The sequence below is a fragment of the Glossina fuscipes genome, unplaced genomic scaffold (assembly GCF_014805625.2).
Source record: "Glossina fuscipes isolate IAEA_lab_2018 unplaced genomic scaffold, Yale_Gfus_2 27, whole genome shotgun sequence".
Lineage (NCBI taxonomy): Eukaryota > Metazoa > Arthropoda > Insecta > Diptera > Glossinidae > Glossina > Glossina fuscipes.
The window spans coordinates 11,038,846-11,059,860 of record NW_023998422.1 but is presented as its reverse complement, the minus strand read 5'-3'; the positions used below and the strand labels follow the sequence as shown (position 1 = coordinate 11,059,860).

General features: G+C 33.1%; 3 protein-coding genes across 3 annotated transcripts in view; 1 reads left to right on the top strand and 2 right to left on the bottom strand.

Annotated features, from left to right (window-relative positions):
- LOC119635924 (oxidoreductase OpS5) overlaps positions 1 to 21,015 on the bottom strand; it is a 134,901-nt gene that overhangs the window by 100,548 nt on the left and 13,338 nt on the right. The window lies entirely within an intron of this gene.
- LOC119635927 (epimerase family protein SDR39U1-like) lies at positions 5,586 to 7,214 on the bottom strand. Its single transcript, XM_038030966.1, has one exon. It carries the CDS (start codon positions 6,646 to 6,648, stop codon positions 5,746 to 5,748), a length of 903 nt encoding a protein of 300 aa, XP_037886894.1. The 5' UTR covers positions 6,649 to 7,214; the 3' UTR covers positions 5,586 to 5,745.
- LOC119635773 (protein regulator of cytokinesis 1-like) lies at positions 9,241 to 11,383 on the top strand. The gene has a single exon (XM_038030775.1). The coding sequence runs from the start codon at positions 9,241 to 9,243 to the stop codon at positions 11,185 to 11,187; it is 1,947 nt and encodes a 648-aa protein (XP_037886703.1). The 3' UTR covers positions 11,188 to 11,383.

Sequence of the window (21,015 nt, the reverse complement as noted above, 5' to 3'; positions counted from 1 at the left end):
GAGCACGTGGGCTCATACAAAATTTGTCTCTTGCTTGACAACGGTTTTTCTTTTTATTACGATTTTGCCATGAACTGATGCCATCTAATCTTGGCTTCGGTAATAGGTTTCTAACGCCTCTATTGTTATTAGAAATCTAAGACTCGCATTCGTAGTAAGAAACGAATTGCCTTTTCAAGTATTCTAAATGAATACCGTTTCGATTGAAGCGATGCAATTTCATGTTCATGTCTCAGCGTAAGATGTTGAGTATTTCGAATTAACCGGTTGTTACATTTTCACTTGTTTGATGTTGGTATTTGCACTTATTTGCTGTGTCGGTCGGTCAATGGTGTTCTGACAATGTGTGACTTGCTTTTTTCTTTATTTTTTTGTTTATTTGTTTTTGTTCTCTGTATTGCGTTTTTTGTTTAAATTTTAACAGATTGACCTAAATTTTATTGTCGTGTCTTTTGCGTTTCCAAGTCAAAAGTTACACTTAAAGCATATATACATATATATATATATATATATATATATATTTGATATGTAATGTAATGCAATGCAATAGAATGGCGAGTGCGTTGTGCAAATACCAGTGTATACGTAAATAGATACACACACACACGCACACACAAACACACACACACAATTACAAAATATAAATTTATACCTTCTTTAGAGTTGAAAGCATGTTTTAACAGAATTTCGATGTTCGATAAGGAGACGAGATAGATGAAATAGTTGTAAAAAGTAGCCTATAACTAAACATTAAATCGGTTTAATTGCGTTTAAATTTAAAGATAAAAATATGTAGTTAGCGGACTAAACAATTGCAAAAAATGCACTAATGAGGATGAAACTAAAAATAACTGAGCCAATGTGATGTGCTTAGGAAAGCACTGTGAACACTATACCTATGAAAAGACGTCATCCAACTTTCTAAAGAAATCCGAAGATCAACTTCTTACCTGAAAGCTTCTGCTCATCAAATAAACATTGCTTTTATTCAATAAACACTTGAATAGTAATTTTTTCTAATATTATTACTTATTATTATTATTTTTTAAGTCAAAAAAAAAAATAAATTCCAATACTCAAGTCTTAAAGCACTAGTATATCTGAGGCTATTAGCTTCATCGGAAACTCTACCACACTTGGCACGCGACCAATAAGTTGTTAGTCGATCTCCTTTACCTACTAGACCATTCGGACGAATAGAAAGTATGTGAAATGCTAACCTAATCTGTTCAAATGCTTACCTATTCTAAAATAAAGAACTCAAGTTTGCTCTGCGCTTTATAGTCGGAAGATATCGACAAATTTTCTTCCAAAAATTCTATATATCTTTCTGTTAAACCAATCGGTGACAGGAATATTTTAAATGTATGAATAAATCAAATGTGTACAGTATAAAAAAATTGCGGGAAGAATAATTAGGATTTAGGTTGACAAACAGCGATGTTAGGATGACCAATTAGTTTATGATAAGTGCTTCAGATAGCCTGCAATAAGGTTTTCCATGTCTTTAAATTCGGGATTCTTCAATTCATTTCTACAATTGCTAATTACTAACGAGAAACTACTTGCTTTATTGATAAATGAAAATTTCCATTTCGAATGCAAAACAAGGAATTAATCATTGTGTATATAAGTTCTCTTTTTCTCTCTGTCTCTCTCTCTCCCTCTCCCTTTCTCCCCCCAAGCCCCATCATCCTAACCAAACGAAATCACCCTCTTTTTCTCTTTTCCCCCCTCACCAACTTTTTTTATAAACATATTTCTCTCTCTTTCTCTCTCTCTCTCTCTCTCTCTCTCTCTCTGCCATTTGTCTTTACAAACTCTGTAATGCTTTCATTCCAGCATGCATAATCGTGTTGAATCATATTTTACTGTCAATTTTATTCTTGGGCTGTCAGTATCAATTGTTCAAATTGATTGCTATTAATGCTCACTGTACCATACATCGTTAACATATATTCGATTGCAGTCATGCATACGAAAAGTTGTGTAATAGATGAACGCTATTATGGTATAAGCGGCATTTGCGAAAAGAAAAATGTATGAAAAAAGGTTTTCCTTGCAGAGAAAGTCAATATAAAGAAGTGGACGAAAGTCTCATTTTCGACACGATGATACATGTATATATATACATTGATATTTAAACATATCCATATATATAAGTATTCTGTGTGCTTCAGAGAGAAATAAGAATTAATTGTTCTAAGATATGCATCGCGATATCTATACACTACACCAGGGAAGTATAGTATAGTCATTTATTGTAAGCGTTTGAAATAGAAGAAGCTTTAGAGGTCCTACACAACACACACATTTATGATTAATATTAAGTTTGGAGTTGATTTAGGTACGTCCTTCCATTTGTTCGTTTCTACAATGTGTGTGTGGTAAACTAGAAGAAAATTGCGCCAAATCGAACTAAGAGCATACCCGCTGAGCACTCTGCGAATTTTTAAAAACTGTCGTCCCAATATTCGTTGCAGGTTCTAAAGAAAACTTATAGAAAATCATTGGGTTAAGTTTTCATATTTTTATTATTCTTCCTCTTGACAAAATGAGACCAATGTACAAAGATTACATGGTAAAGACTTACAAGAACAGTTCACTAAAAGACGACCTTACCACACTTAAAATACTCAAAGGAACTCAGTGCCATCGCACTTACCTATAATGTGTCCCACTTCCTTCACTTAAAGGAAAGATGAAAAAGAAACCTTACGAGAAGTCAATAAAGTGTTGCAACAATAGGACAAAATTAACGAATGACTTTTGTTAAATAAGTCTTTTGTTATACTCTTCAACATTCTGATCCATGTGAATAGAGCCGTGAAATGTTTACATCTTGTTTTTTTTTTTTGTTTGTTGAGATTAACTAGGCTGGGCGAATGAGGATGGCTTATATGTCCACTCAAAAAAATTTCGCAAAATAGATAAAGGAAAAGCGCAATGTTAAAAATCGAGTTATTGTTTAACCCCTGAATGCATATTGTTGCCAATTGTCTACATAAAACATTAATTTTAAAATTAAGTGGAACTGAAATGTAGACATTTGGAGACAACATGCATTTAAGGGTTGAAGCGATTCGAGCACTTATTTAATAAATTTCGATAGTGACGCGCCACGCCACCTTTGGTTTAGCGTAGAAACTTTCCATTTGAGATCACTTTAATCAATATTTTCTATTTACGTAATATTTATCGGAAGCTCGCTTCGCAATGACTATATAGCTTTTTTAATTTCACTAATTATTTGAAATTTGCTAACGGGTTATAAGCAAATAAATACGTGGCTCTGCAAAGCGATACAATAAAAAAGCAAAATTATTTCAACACGCGTATGTGGCTTTGACAATTATTGTCTTTTTTAGTAAATTTTTCAATATTTATTTTATGCTTGTTATCTGGTTAACAAAAACTGCCACCACACAATAAATAACAAGTTCTCAAAACAAAACTAGTTTTATAAAAATTTGTTTGTCTTAAATGTCACCAAAATTTTGTATTAAAGATTTTACATTAACTTTGCATTCATTGAAATTATTTCTTTTTTAAATTAAAATAATTTATTAAGATCGAAATACAATAAATTTAAGTCTTATTAAGTCTTATATATTCAATTAATTTCCCCCTGCATTCGTAAAGAATTTCAAATATTTACAAGCTTTAGAAAGAATTCGAATATGTCTGTGACAGTTTTACACGTCTTTGCATATATTTTTATTATAATGTATATAATGAATTTATTTATATATTTATGTATTAGGTCATCTCATAAATAACGCGGCATTTTCAAATATCTGTTTCATTCTTCAAGATTAAGTTAAACGAAACAATTTTTTAGATTGATATACGACATCTCTGTTCTAAAATGCTTTGTCATTTTTTTCGAAAGCTTGTTATTAAAAACGCCTTGGTCAAGTTCATGACAGTCTACATTTTATCCTTCGTTACTCGTTCACCAAGTTATTATTATTTTTTTTTCTTTTTTTTTTTTTGCAGTTAATCTTAACCCTAATCGAACCACGAAATGTCTTTAAGTCACATCAGAACATTGTACTTACATTTTTTGATTATTTCATAGCACACTTTGGAAAAAATTGTTATACCTTACATCAGTTATGGTACAATGGGATATTGAGTTTTTTCGACATGTATGCAACACCCAGATTAGATCCACTGTTAATGTACAATACGATTTAAAACCGCTTTCTGAACCGATTTTAGCTTGTCTGTCCGTCTGTCCATTTTAGATAGTTGTATTCAACGTACAGGCCGGAATTTTTGAGATACTTTGACAAAATTTGATATACTAAAGTGCTTTGGTGCAAGGATGAACGCTATGGAGGATGATTCGGATTCGGATACTTTTCCAAACACTTACCATATATTTGAAAAAGTGGTTATGTGAATAACTTTTAGCGTTGCTAAATTTTCTAATTTTTTTTGGCAAAATACAAATTTTATCTTAATTGCCTCTGTTTGGTTCACATAATCTTACGAGCTGAGAGAAATGTAATAGCGAAAAAATGCGACATAACGATTACGTACGAATCGCAGGGCTCCAAGGAACCGAAATTAAATTTCTTACGCACCACCTCCACTCCATAATTTACAGAGTGTCTTCAATCAGGTTAGGCCTGAACTCGAGCCTGAAATCTTTTATAGCCAACATTGACTACAACTTGCATGATGAATGAAGTAAAAATGTAAAATTTCTTTTTAAGAATTACTCTGAATTCTCAAGTTTTTTGCTGCCTTAGAATAATTGGTTAAGCGTTGTTAATGCTTTTTTAAGTTACTGGAGCTATAAAGGAGCGATATAAATCCCTTCCCTGGCTTCTAAACGGACTTACAACTTTCTCAGACGCCGGTTCAAGTCAATCCTTCGAAACAGTTTCTTGGTGATCACTTCTCAATGCCGACTACAGGATGGCGTTACGAACCGAAGAAGGTCGTGACATTCATAAGGGCTTTAATGCTGGAGGGCTATTCGCATGGCAACAATTGAAGTACAGACTGCTTATAATAAAAAATATTGTTTCCATTCTTCAATTATGAATAGCTTTTACAATGTAAGTTATAGTTAAAAAAAATTAAAATTTGATTTTTTTTTTTTCATTTTATTTCACGAGAAAATAACGACATTAAAACAAAGACAGGTGGTTTTTTTTGAAGACAATAATCTATAATTGATTACACAATCGACTCACTTTTAATTACTTTCATTATACTTTCTCTTTCGCTCTTATAAGTAAACTGATAAGGGGGAAAAATTAAGCATCATTATCTATGAACTCATTGATATTTTAGACCCTCACTTAGAAGCTTCGAATGGTCAATCCATTATAAATCGTGTCATATAGCTGTGCAAACTGTTTATCTTACATATCCCCCCCCCCCCCCCTCCATCTTTCCCCCTCTCTCTCTCTCTTTCGGCTATTTAGGTACGACCGCACCATATACATTTGTTGTTTCGTATTCCGAGATAAAAGTTTAGTCAAGTTTCATGAGTTAGGCGTATGATGATGAGGTAGGTGATGATGATGGGGTTAAGAGCTGAAGCAATATGCAGAATACATGTTCGGTTTTAACCAAATCTATCATCATTTGCGGGATTGTCGATAATACTGGGAAAGCTTAATACGAAAATTTTATAACTATTTGACTGTCAATATAAAGTGCGTGTGCTGTCATCAAGTCAGCTAAACATAAAAAAAAGAAAGAAAAACGAAAACAAAGACAAAACTATTCTTTCCCTACCATTTCCATGCAAGCCGCCTTAACAGTGGGATATTGAAATCGAAAGCCGCTACTTGAAGCTTTGTCAGGGTGAATTTTAGCTCCGTTTAATAATAAAGGTGACCGCTCATCGCCATATAAGAATTTGATCATTGTTTCTCCCATCGTAAAAACACATGGTCGATTAAATGCGGACGCGAACGTTTTTGAAAATTCTTCATTTGTTATAATTTCGGGTGCAACAGCATTAACAGGTCCTTCAATCTTTTTATTTTCTATGCAATATTGTATTAGACCACATAGATCTTCCAAATGAATCCAAGGGAGGATTTGTTTACCGCTACCCAATCGACCGCCAAGTCCCATCATGAACGGCCGCCATATGGCTCGAATCAAGCCACCTTCTCGACCTATTACTAAACCTGTTCGCAATTTAATCGTTCTAGTGTTTCTAGCAGTATCCTCGGGTAGAGTGGCTGCCTTCTCCCATTCTAAGCATAAATTTGACAAAAAATCATAACCTTCAACTCTGTCCTGTTCAGAGTAAATTTTCAACTCATTCGGCTTATAATGACTAACGCCGATAATATTGATATACACTTCCACATCATGAGATTTTTGTATGGCCTTGACCATATGGGCACTTGAATTGATCCGAGAATTCCATACATTTTGTTTAAAACCCTCGGTCCAAGGATGCAATGGGTTTAAAACATTTTCTCCGGCCAAATTTACTACAGACGTAACACCTGACGGTAAGCCATCTTTTTGCAACTTATGCCACGTAATACTCTTGCGACCAGGCAGACGAGAGACTTTTGTCACTTGATAGTCCCGCTCTAATAAATGTTTGGCGAGATGCGAACCAATAAATCCGGTACCGCCGCCGATTAAGGTGTGCTTGCCCATTGTGTTATAATAAAATGTTCTTTTCGAATAGGATTATTTTGTTTTCGCAAAAACTCTACTGAATAAATAATTATTAAAAATCGACAAAGTGATGGAATATGAATGATCAGTATTCAAGATTCCATCTGCAGCGATTTTTTACTTAAATTTTGATTTTTTTTTTTTACTTAAGAAAAAGTTGAACAATTTTCCGAAAGTAGATAAATAGTATTAAACAAAAAAAAAAGAGTTTTTTTTCAATAAGTCTCGATTTTGAAATGTCATCGTACGTTCGTTCCTTCCTGATATTTATTACTTTTGACATTTAAGTATATAAACAGAGTTAGTTTAGCAGAACTAAGAATTCATAAGCAATGTTTCAATAAATATTTAATATTATTTAAATAAATTCAGATTAAAAATTTATAGAATTACAATACAAACGTGAAAGAGAGGTCGTGTTCGCTCAGTCGCGTTCTGTTATCTGATTTTTATTCATATATGCTTTCTAGAAAAAAATCAATATAATTTTTATTCAAGAAAAACTTCCTGTATGCATGCGTTTTGAAAAGTTGCGTCGATTGTCATTTTAATTGTTTTTCAAACGGTAACGGGGTAGTAAAAAATTTTTCCAACTTTATTTGGATATATGAATAAGCCTTACGTTGTACAGAATAAAACAAGAAGGCTGCAGTCGAGCATGGTCTAATACAGTCATTTAGTCAATTAGTTAATAATACACCAAAAAATAATGCATTATTTTTATCGAAATGCATAATACTTAGAAAAGCTCCCATCCTGAAAACCGTAAACTAACGTAGTCTAAATTTATTAAACTTAATTTACTTGTTAGAGATTTTACTATTTTTCAGTTTGCCGCCATAGAAGGACTTGCCTCGTTTACAGTCCGTATATATGGTCTGATATGATCTAAAATAGTATGATATGGTATGATCTAAAAAATAGATTTATTTGATCCAAATTACCAACGAATAATTTACTGAGGACCAAATTTCATCGTAAAATATAAAAAATTGGACACTTGGCTTAGTTTATCATTACAACGTTTATATGAGTTGGAATGCAAAAAATAGACCAACGTGATTCAAATTTGATGAGGTTAATTTTTAAGTCAATTCATTGTTATAAATCAATTTTCATCAAGAAATATTGAAAATTAGATTATTTTGCCATAAGAAGATTGAGTTTCTGTACGAACGCTTATATGGGAAAGGGGTTAGAAAAACTGCCCCATTCGATCCAAAGTGTTCATACCAATTTAGAAAACTGAAACACTATTACTAAACGAAATCCTAAAAATTGCTCAACTTTTTCACGTAAAGACTTGTTCAAATAATAATCACATTGGATATGATCGAAATGTTGATTCGATCCGAACCATTTTCAAAAGGATTCATCCTTGGGCCAAAGCACAGCGGTGTACCAAGTCTCACTTAAATATAGCAAAAACTGCAACCTGTAGTTTGAACACAAAAAATAAGATGGACAGATGGCCAGATAATCTGATATTTTTTCAAAAATTGATTCAATATTGGTGGGTACAACCAAAGGTGGATATATTCCAAATCAAATACATATGTCCGCACAAACATAATATACCCTCTACCACAAGTTGGTGTAGATTTATGGACAAACAGTTATTATAGAATATCAAAAATTTGATATGTTTGTCATATAAAAATGCAGTTTTTATTTGAACCTTTCAATGGGCTTGGACGCAAGAAACAGACCTACATAGTCTAAATTCGCTACGGTTAATTTCGATTATACCAAATGATTTTATGGTCCAATTATTTCACTGAATAAATATAGTTTAGGCCTCTTCAGTAGATGAAGATCCACTCATCACCGTCCTGCGGGTAAATATGGCACATTAATTTATCCTAATACAAAGGTCGATTATAATGTCGATCAAGTGCGCACAAGCGGATATACACGAACCTCTACAATTATTCAGACATATCAGCAAACTCACGCACAAGATAAGAAACAACACAGTTAATGCACAACATGAGTCTAGAGCAGAAGAACTGGTGTCGCCTTTTCTATGCCAAGATGAAATCAATAGATTGAAGCAAGACGGAGACGTCACTTGACTACTTTCAACATTGAATTCTATTGAATTCTGGGGAAATTTTCATGTCATTTTCTCCCAATGTGTCGATGTGTGTGTAACCTACTCTCCAAGTTCTTTTATTTGATATTCATACTGAAAACCAAAAAAAATCCCGTCACCTTATGGCAATTAAAAAGTTATATGTGTTGTACGCTTGGATGAAATTCCAGCCTCCTTGGATCCATGCCTACGCTCGAAATATGAACTGAAAGTTTCTAAGTTCACACACGAAAGAAAATTAAATAAAAAGTCGTTGAAAATACTTTGCATTGGTTTTCGAAATGGATTTTTTCTAGTAGGCCATTAGTTCAGTGTTTTTGTCGATTTTTTGTAATGGAAGAGCTTAAGGATTTTTCTCATTATAGACTAAAATTTGCTGATTTTCGTAATATTTTTTCAAGTACTTTTTGTGCAATTTTTGCAAAATTTGCAAAGCAAAAAGAGAAATAAGTAAATATAAAGAAGTGAAAGCAAATATGTCAGAAAAATTATGTGATTATGTAATTAAGGAAATGCAAAACTTGACGTGTAAGCGTGTGAAAGAGTTAATGGAAATTTGGGTGACAATGTTTGATGAAGACTCGTGCAAAGAGCATTCGAAAAAGCTCATCAGCCATACTAACGATTTCTATCAAGAATTGCTTGAACAATCTCTCTCACGACGCTCGAGTATTCGATTAGACATAGGTAACTTGGAAGAAGAACTCAAAAATTTAAGCAGTTTGCTGGAACTAGAGATTCAGTTGCCCCATTACCAATACGATGAAACGCCTTTGACGATAGTCTATTGCGAACTCGATCGCAATGTGACGAATTTACGCGAAAAATTGGAAAAGAAGCGCGCACAAGTTTTTAAATTGCTTGCCGAACAAAGAGTTCTATGTGATGAACTCGATGTGTCACCATATCTTCTTGTTTCCGATCCTCTACCGAAATCTTCAGATATTGATGCTTTTCGTAAGCATTTGGAAAATCTATACAACCAAAGAGAAAAACTTTTGGAAAAATTGCCTATTATGCAACGCGATATTCAGAGCTTCCTCGACATTTTGAATTTAAAATCGCTTTCAGACGACGAAAATCATTTGCTACATTCTTCCCATGTAAAGTTAAGTAAGGAAACATTCGAAGGTCTGCGCCGCATGTACGATTTATATGGTGGTCAAGTAAAAGAACTTAAGGATAAAATAGATGACATGCGCGGAAAACTCGAGACTGTATGGAGTCGCTTAAATACCTCGCCAAAGACACGTTCAAAATTTCGTGCTTGTACCGAATACAATCAAAATACCTATGACGTCCTTTATGATGAGTTGCAACGTTGTGAATTGGCCAAGAGACATAATATCAAAATGTATTTGCAGCAGATACGTGACGAAATAAATGATTGGTGGGATAAAACATTGAAATCTGAGGAGGAGCGAAACCGATTTTTAAATTTCCGAAGTAATTGCTATACGGACGATCTATTGCACCTACACGAGCTAGAATTGAACGATTTGAAATCATTTTATGAGAACAATCGCCAGCTGTTTGAATTGTTCGCAGACCGTAATATATTATGGTGTCGGATGCAAGCTTTGGAGGCTAGAGTCTCTGATCCGGGCCGCCTTAGCAATCGCGGCGGTCAATTATTGAAAGAGGAGAAGGAACGCAAAACTATAGCCAATAAATTGCCGAAAGTTGAGCAACAAATACGAGACTTGGTAAGCGTGTATGAGAAAAGAGAAAATAGTCACTTTTTTGTTTATGGGAAAAATATAATTGATGTCATGTCTTCTCAGTGGGAGGAAAAGCGCCTTGAAAAAGAAAAATTATTATCGGCTCGTAAGAATACTGATAAACCTGCTAGTTTTAGAGGCAACAACAGCACCATCGTTAAACGAGCGGCAATGACTTCGAAATGTGCCGGTTCTACCTTGTCATTGAAGGAAATTCCCTTGAAAAATTGTGTGCAAAAAACATCCTCTAAAGCAGATTTAAACTCGGCAGCGCGTAATTTAGCTGGTGAAGCGCATAAATTGAACAGAATAGAAAAGGTTGAAAAAGAAAATTTATTATCGGCCCGTAAAAATTCTGGTAAAACATCTAATTTTAAGGGCAACAATAACAACAGTACGGCTAAACGAACACTGATGAAAGTAGTGACTTCGAAATATGCAGAGTTTTCTTTATTATTGAGGGATACTCCTTCGAAAATCGCAAATTGCCTGCAAAAGACTTCATCTAAAAAAAATTTTAACGCAGCCGTGCAAAGCTTAACTGGCAGGAAACGCAAATCGAATGGAGTAGAAAAGATAGCACCCGTAACTAAGCGCTGTCTAATGCAAGAGTTCAAACTAAAAACTCCATTAAGGGCGAAACACATGATGGCCAGTACTCCAGCCGCGCGTCGCAGTGGATTTTTTAAGAAAGTATGGTAATAATAATCTTTTTCTTACTATCACTCCCAACCATCAACAACAATGATAATCGAATATATACCTTTAGCGGGGGCGCTGTCCGGGCCGTTGATGAAGACACTTATGGCTTATGTAGGTCAGCAAAACCACTAAAGTGAATGTTGTCCAGTGAGCTTGTCTATAATAATGAGAACTTAGATGCACGGAAGTAAACAAATAAACGGCGAAATATTCCAATATTACTCAGAGGAACACGAACAGCAGTCGCAAGGATGGTGGCAACACTATTCCTCCAGTAAAAACCAACGTTACATTCATTATTCGCAGCACTGGCAGCACTCGTTCAACAAGAATTCATTGAATAATTGTTAACAACTTTTTTATATATGCGTTTCTATAAATGTTTTCTTGATTATCTCTGTTATATTTAACATTAGAAGCTAGCGCCTAACAATTATACAACCGTTTGTAATTCAAAAATTATTTTCTTTTTATTTCATTTAATAATGTTTTAATTACTTTAATTTGAGCAACACTTAAAAAAATTAAAGGTTAGATTATGTTAACATAGGGAAAGAAATAGAGAAAGAGGAAAGTTATTAGTGTTAAGACGATTTACAATGAGTGTACATAACAGTTTATAGTACTGATTTAGTGAAAGGTTATAATTCACATATAATACACTTAATGCATTTATTATCAATGTTGACGTTGAAACCATCTTAAGGATATTTTCCCTTAAAGACGTGCAAAAATTTTAATTTTTAACTTTTAGTTACAAAATGTTTACAAATACTTGCAGAGATGCAGAGTAATTTGACAGACAAATGTGTGAGCAACACCATAGAGATGCCACAAAACTCATAGACATGTTGTTGTTTTATGATTTTCGTTTTCGTGACTTCATAACTTTCCCGTATCCTACACTACTTGTAATAAAACGGTTATATTAAATTTGTATGGATATTTGCAAGACCTAGAAAGACTTGACATAGGCTTACTCTATATTATACCGATCAATTCGGAAACTATTTGACCTTGTTTGTCTGTCCTATGTTGTTGCGTTTAACCTACACGCTTCAATTTTCGACATTGACAACGATTCGAATCGGATCACTATTTCGAGCACCACACGGATAACGCATCAATTTCGAAAGTCGTGTTTTGAATAATTGTAGGACAGTGTAGGGTAATTAATGGTTGGCTGTTTTTCATTGTTTTTCCTATAAAATAATTTATTTTGGAGAGTTGCGTTGTGTGATTGTTGCTCCGGAATGACAAATTTGATATAAAATCATTAAAATGCTGACAAGGAAAGAAGGCATTGTGGCCGGCTAGCGATCGACCATAACGGCAGAATACAGGTGTTTACTTATTAATTATGAAAACGTATATGTATATCATAATTTCGTACAAAAATGAACAATAAACCATCTGTTCCAATGTATGCTTCAAGATATATTCCTTTAATGAATCACGAAGAGGAAAAACATTTCGTTTCTCGATGACTGGCCAGTAGTGGCTAGTGTAATTGAAAAGGATGCCTTAAGGCGTCGCTGACATGTGATGAGGATTAGTGCTTTAATGTTGTTGAACGCTTTTAAAAAACTTTTATAAACGACTCAGAAGCGTTAACAAAGTACAATAATTTTTTGGTTTTTTTTATTATGCCGAATAACTGACGGGATAATCCTCTAATCGTTCAACACGTTGATGGTCAGAAAGTAATGAGGTAAGTGAGGATCGTAGTCTAACGAGTCCATGTCCACTTGATAGGTTTTATCTTTATACCGAGTGAGCTCTCGCTACAGCTACGACCAAATCTAAACAATTACTTCATATTCTGTCCGCCATTAAAAATTTTTGCAAATATATTTTATACAAATCTTACCTTATATGTGTTATGCAGATAATAACAAACTTCCAGGAAGTTTAAGATAAAAAATTTTTTTTTTTTTTTTTTTATAAAATTAAAAAGCAAATCATAAAAAAAAATTAAATTTTAAGTAGTTCGCGTTTTTTAGTTGTTCTCATAAACAAACAAACAAAAAAAAAACAAAACAAAAAAAGAACTGTACTAAAATTTATGACTTCAGGTTAAGAGTAGATAAATATTAGCTAATTTCTAGTATAGCGATAATAAAAAATTATTGCATAAAAATCATTTTCAACTAATTAAAAATCAAAAAAAAAAAGTAAATAAATAAATATATATATATATATATATATATATATATATATATATATATACATAAAATAACTTTTTCTAGTCTAAAAAATTATGAGTTAAAACTTGTTCAGTGAGTAAAGTGTATACGTATCGTATATATCAATATCTGAACGACATGTCCAGATATCTAAGCATATGTAACATTGGTATGTGCATAACTATATGTACAAGTTTCTATCATTCGAAGAGTTTGAGTTTTTAATTTTACATTATTTAACCAGTTAACTGGGAACATTTTTTAAATATTTGCCCATTCATCCCTCTGTCAGTCTCGTGCTAATTAACGCAATGAGAATTACGATGGTTAAGGACTTAGGAAGCACGTACTCAGCGGAATATCGCTAAACGTATCCAACAATAAGCAGATTCAACATTAAAGGAACACTTCACCCAGCAGCTGATGATATTTGCTAATCAACGATGTTATGTCCTTAAAGTCGAATTTTGCCTGAACGCCATGTAGTTGATCGACTATAGCTCGACATAGAAATTGTTGTAAGAAATAAACTGTTGACACATAGTTGACACATACTCGACACATAGTCGCCAAAGAAACTAGAGGAGTTGGTACGATTACTAACTGATACACTGGGAGATGATATTGCAGTGCCTGGTGTAAGACTTTGCGAAATGCCTAAGCAAAGTATTGTAATGCTATAAACAAAGTACTTCGCGGTGCAAGATGATTTTTTCAATAGCGACGTTTTGCCTCTTACAGCGGCCAAAACTGAAGTGGTTGGCAATAGCGACCCACTGTCGAAGGTTTTTCATAGTTCCTATTATGAAAGTTGGGTTCGCATATTGCATCGGCCTTTTCAGAGCATTTCAGAGACCGCTGTTCAGAATTCACTTTTCACATGATTATAGAAATTGACAAAAATGACCTAGCCCGCTTGACTTCTGAAGGAGTTTGTAGAAGAACATTGACAGGAAATTACTTTCTTGTAACGATATTTCTATTTGTTATATATATCAAATAAACAAAAAATCATCGCATTTAGCGGGTTAAAATGAGGATTGTGTGCAAATAAACGCCATAAAAAAAGAAAAAAAAAATGTGCGAACTCGTAGCAAGTCTAGTCTACCAGATAGCAAGATAGTAAAGAAAAAAAATTTTATTATTTTATGTATTTATGTTTTTGACGTTAATTAATTATTGCATACAGTTGCAAACGACATAATTTGCGCAGTGCTTTTATTTTGCTTTTCTAAGCCAAAAAAAAAAAAATGTTTATTACCTAAAACATCACAACGCAAATATATTTCCAGAGTTTACATTTTTACAAAGTAACTACAACTTTAGTTAATCGTTAGCTGACCGGTCATTGCATGCGCACGTATGCTTAGCCATACCAAATGGAATTCATAAAACTGGCGGTAAAGAATTCGTTCATGTCTAAGGCACTTGCAGCATTTATAAATGCCGGTAATTGTGAAAGTGATATAAGGCATACATTGCTATCGTTTGAATTATTCCAATATTAGTTTGATTTTTCTGCCTAGACGTATGGAAACGCTTATAAATATGTAGACATTATTTTCGACTATTTTAGCATTGTGTACAAAAGTTAAATTTATTTTCTTCATTCATTCCTAGGATCAGCGCATTATAAGTCCCTTTGCTTGCTTGTAACATATTTATGATTCAAATGCGGTAGACCCAATTCTCTAAAAATTAATTTTTAGAATTTATTTATCTCTGGTTAAATTAATAAAAACAATAACATATTTTAGTTGATAGGTTATATAAAGAAAAAATAAATTTTTTTTAAAATTTTCGATTTAAGTCACTTTTCTGCTCACCGGAGTATAAAAGTGTAATATATTTCATCACGATAAGGTAAAGAAACGGATAATGTGAAGCAAGTAAAAAGACTATAGTGGGCCATGGCCCGTCATTAAATGCCTTACAGTTATTCATATAGACACTTTTCAAAACAAAGCTATCTATGGGAAAAGATTGAAAAATTGGTCCCATGTGAACAAATCTCAATACAGATCTTCCTTGGGCCAAAACACGTCAGTATAACGAGTTTCACCAAAATGTAGCAAAAATTGGGACCTGTAGGCTCAACACGAAAGCTGGACACAAGAAGAATTACTTTCTGAATCGATTGGTATAATGAAAGTAGAGCCTATTAGAAGCTCTTCTGGGTGTTAATATACTCTTAAATGTGCTCTCTGCACGGTATAAAAATTAAAAATTTTTTCTTCATTTTTTATAAAGAAACTTAAGCCGTTTTTATGAAAAAAAAAAAAAGAAACACTCGTACAAGTTTCAAATATTCATGCTTCCGTTCATCTGTAATGAATAAACAAACGCTTAGTATACAATGACTAATAAATAATTACATTTTTTCTTTTAAATTCTCGACTTATACTTATTTCATAATTATCGATACATATGAATGTAAATAATGTATGTTTTCATAGCTTTTCGATGTTGTTGTTTGCAAATTCTTTTTATATATTTTACAATTGCATTTACACATACATACATAAATGCTTGCACATAACTATAAGTTGATCCAATTTTGCGTAATTTCTTAGGCACAACAGCATAATGCAGCGAAATATGGACAACGTAAACGTTTGCTTTGGCCAATAGCTTATTAATTACAATTTTCTATATATGAAGTTATCATTTGTCCAATTTTAACTGAAAATTTAATCTAATAATAAAAGCGCGATTTTTTGCTTATAATGTACATTAGCCAGAGATTTTTGTTGTTATTATTGCCTATGTAATATCCAGAAATGAACATCAGAAAGCTTCAAGAGTATATCTATCAATGTAGGATTATAATACAGTGATAACCAAACTGTTGTCTTATTTGGGCCAGGTTGAAGATGAAAACGCGAAATTATTGTAGGTCATCCATGAAATGATTACGTAAAATGTATAATAGCGATTCTTAATGAGCTCTCCGAAAGTTGGTAACATACTTTGCTTTGCTTTTTCTGCACTCTACATTTGCCAAAAGTTGCTTGCAATTGTGCTGGCGAGCAGCGTTAAGATGAAAAGCGCGCTTTTAGATGTGGAGAGATTTTTTTTTCCACTAAGTTATGCCCCATGGAAACCCAATTATGGAGGCGTTAAGACTTTTTTTTCTAAATTGAATATTGAGTTGGAAGTCGTAACAACCTATTTCGAATTTTCAAAAGAGAATATGTGCTAGATATGTAAATATGAAACCAAGAATTGTATGGCATGTAAAGGACATATATGTCTGAAGTCATTTTTTCTTTTATAGCTTGGCAAGTTATCAACGCGAGTCGAGTTTTGTGCCAAATAAAGAGAATTGTTTAAACAACAACAAAAAAGCCCTTTTTGCATCATATCCTAACTGAGGATTAAAAGTGGACTTAGCTGCAAAAATTCATGAGTAGATTCGGGAGTATCCTTCGCATCGACTGTCAAACTCAAACGCTTTGGCAGCGAGATGATAATCTGCATATAAGTGTACTAGAGGAGCGTGGTCTGTTAATGGCTCTTAAATCCTGTTGAAACAACAATTAATCGAGTTCAGTCGGTCTCGCTCAAAAAAAACGAGCGAGATATAAAAACGATAACACAAAGTTATATGTTTACATGACGTCCGTCCATGAGTCTATTAAGCAAAACTGGTTCGTGATACTTTGGAAGCATTCAACTGGCAAGTATTAATCCAAGCCACTTTGTCGCCTTACAATTGGAAAAAAAGAACAACACTTACCAATTGGTCGCACACCCAGTAGTCTGGGCTCAACTTTCTGGCCGTCAGCCAGTTGCATATAAAGGGTGCTGCGTGATTGGTCATATTGAAAAAGCAAACAAAAAAAAGATACAGATGGTGTTTATCAATAGGAAGTTTGCTTCATGCCTTGGCTTGCTTGGCTACATCATAATTCATCAGAGATGAAAAGAAATAGTTTATGAGGGATACCCATACATTATTATATTGAAGTGGAAACGCTTGACTTGGTCTCTGCCAAGCTCTTGGAATTGTGTTAAGAGTTAATTTGAAAAAAATTGAAAATCGTCTGCGATTATTTCTTGGCCCATAATCATAAAAGATTTATGGCATTTTAGCGGAACAATGACAGAAGATACAATTAAAGGAAATAGTTTGTGTACATACCGTTGCATATAGAGTTATTTCTCAATAACGATAAATGTATTTTTAATTTTGACCTCTGCACAGTCAAACAATTTTCGGGCAGTGTATTATGATATATATATTGTTGTGCCTTTTACTTACTTGTATAAATATATATGTGTATCATAAACTAAGTGAAACTGACGTAATTGTTTTTTTATTCATTTATAAGTGTTGTGAGCTTTTTGGAAAGTTACTTAGTTAGATGTAATTATGGCAAACGATTCGGAAGCACTTAAGCGATGTAATCTATAATCCAATCCTCCTTATGTTAGTTTTAAACTTATGAACTTATTTGGTTTAAAAAAGAAATTATAAAAGATTAAATGGCCTTTAGTTTGGGCTTTTGGGGAATTTCGAGAGGAGAAATGCTTATGTATGCTACGCTGGTCATACATCAATGTTAAACAATTAAAAATTGCGGTTACTTTCTATTTAATGCCTTAAGGCTTGAGGCATGTAAACATGCATCAAAAGTACATTTTTTCTACAAAGCGATAAATTTATCCACTTGCATAATGCGATAATTTTTTAAATGTTATATGATTGAGACTTCAAATGCGAAAAGAAAATAACCAGAAAAATTTATAAACCAGAAAAAGTTATTAACTAATATATATATATATATATATAACATACGCTAATGTGTGTTCATATAAAAACCACTTTCAACGGATTTCCATAATTTGTAGTACAAAACAAGAGTGTGTGTTTAGTCCATACGCTTGCTTGCATTCACACTTACAAGGTGTTTGAACTGAAAATGGGCGTTCACAGGAAAAACTTATAGCAAAACAGAGACAATCGTTAAGCGGTAAACAAAATCACAAAATGCAATTACGACAATAAACTGTCCAACTAAACTGCCGAAACCAGTGAGTTTCGTTTGTTACTACTGCTGATGATGCTGTTGTTGCTTTTATGCTTTTCTTTTTTCTTTTTTTTTTTTGCTTACTCTACACTCTAATCTCTTTTTATTACGCCACAAGGATTAATATCATATTTAACGTAAATCATTATTAGGCAAGTAAGAGAAACGAAAAAGAAGAACAATTAATTGGAAGGAAAAGCACAATTCATCATTTTCTTTAACCATATAAAGCAATTTGTTATTTACATTACGCATATGTTTGCATGAATAACGAGACATTGCTTAAAGAAAACATATTTTTCGATTTTCACGTTTGTACATATTTAGAAAATGATATCAATAATGAGAACAACAAACACAACAATAACAAAAATAATGAAATTCTCTTTAGACTATTTTTAATTAATTAACCTAATTTAATCATTTCATAGGCCTTGTAATCAGTGCAAAAAACACTATTAAAAAACACTAACAACAAAGAGCCCAAGCTTAAGAGCTTGTCTAACTCTTTTTTATTATTTCGTTTCATTTTATTTTGTTTTGTTTATCTATCTTTACACGTTTGTTGCATGTCACAGTTGCTGATTGTTGTCATCGAGATAATAATCTCTATCAACAATACAAGACAACACTACGCTACGCTACAACAACTCAGTATAAATACTCATGTGTATAAGTGTTTCTCTTGCTTAGTTGCTGCTATTGTTGTGTCAACTCTAAATAGTATTTCTATAATGGGTTTTCTTTCAGTTATTTTGCGCTTTTCGTTTTTCGTTTTATTTTTTTCTTTTTTCAATATTTTTGTAAGTAAATGTAACGCAGAAAATAATTTTTTGTACAACAATTTTCATTTTGTAACCTTAAGCGGCATATGAAGGAATTATTAGTACAGAAGCGACTTGAAATGTCGTAAGAACTTTGCAATATAACGCTATAATTATTAAACAAATGAAAATTTTAAAACCTTCAGCTAATTGCCATCATTATTGAAGTGAAGATTGTCGTTAGTTTAAGTGCGTAATCAAGAAAATTTGATTTCTTTCTGAGTTTAGGTTGTCATATTTAATTCCAAGCTTTCAACACTTCAACTTAAAAGAGTCACAGAACTGTATACGTTTCGAAAATATTTGCAGTTATTTCAATTTTCAATAACAGCAGTTCACGAACTGCTGGAGGAAGCTTCGCATGCATTTTGCTTCAATTTGTTTTAAGTTAATCGCCTTGATAAGGACTTGGAGCAAAAACGGGGACACGTGAAGCCTTATTCTGTACATATGTTTTAGGCCGAAACTGCCGAGATGGCCAAAAGGGCATAGTCATATGTTGCATCTATGACTATAAAAGGGCATTCGGCACACTACAGCACGACAAATTAATTATCATTTGCAAGTCAATATATGTAGACGGAAAAAAAATACAACGCATAAAAAAATCTATATTGGCATCAAACTGTCAAAGTTAAGGTTGACAACACGGTAATAGCACCAATGAATAATATACAGACAATTCAGACAAGGATAAGATCCTTTCACCTTTACTGTTCAACATATACACCGAGCGTATGTATATTCCTAGAAGCCTTCAATGACGTAAACGACGATGTAAAAATAAATGGTTTTTATGCAACATTAACAACATAAGGTATGCTGATGACATTATTCCTTTGGCAGATAGTCTTCAGTGGTTAGTTAGTGTGTTCACCTCCTGTAGCAATATTTACGGACTTAAAATAAACTTTAAGAAAACTAAATATATGCTCATGAGCAGATAAAACAACCACCTATAACAACTCCATTGTACGAAGCCAGAAGGTGCCAATAGAACGGGAACAAAAATGTAACCACCTTGGATGCTTGATTTATGAAAATTAGGAGCTCTCAATGGGAATCACATGTGCAATAAAAGCTGTGAGATCTGAATTTTATGCAAACCATGCCCTCGGTGTTAATCTTAAATTTCGGTTTGTAAAATGTTATGTTTGGCTTGGTTTTTTTGCACGCAATGAGGATATGAACGTTAACAGACTAAAATGTTTCGTAGACTGCTACTACAGAACCGAACTAGTAAAAAATGCAAATGTACTTCGGAAAATCGGTTAAGATTGTGAATTACTAACAGGTATAAAAGAAATGAAAACATCATGTTTGGGTCACATAATCCGAAAGCAAAAGGAAACAAGGACAAATCGAAGGAAGTCATAGTATTGGACGGAGATCAAGCACCTTGTCTTCGCGAAAGCAGTGTAGAAGATTTGTTAACAGCTGTAAAAGACAGAGACGTGTTTTCTGAAATTGTTAGGAATGTCTACCTAATATACTTAAACAGACACTCTTGTGCACACTTACCAATATTTAAACATGTATTATGTAAATCATTTTAAACTTCCAAGTGAAATAACAAATTTTATGGTCGCTACTATCCGATATCGAATGGGCAGAACAAGATGAAGAAAATAAGGATATAATAAAACTGATTGTCAAAAAATTCACTTGTTTATGTTCATTTTATAATGTTTCCCTCCTAGGAGGACAGAAAAATGCAAGGAATTAAAGAAATATTGCTGTTAAACGCAAACCTTTAATAGACTGCAATGAAGTTTTTTAACATGC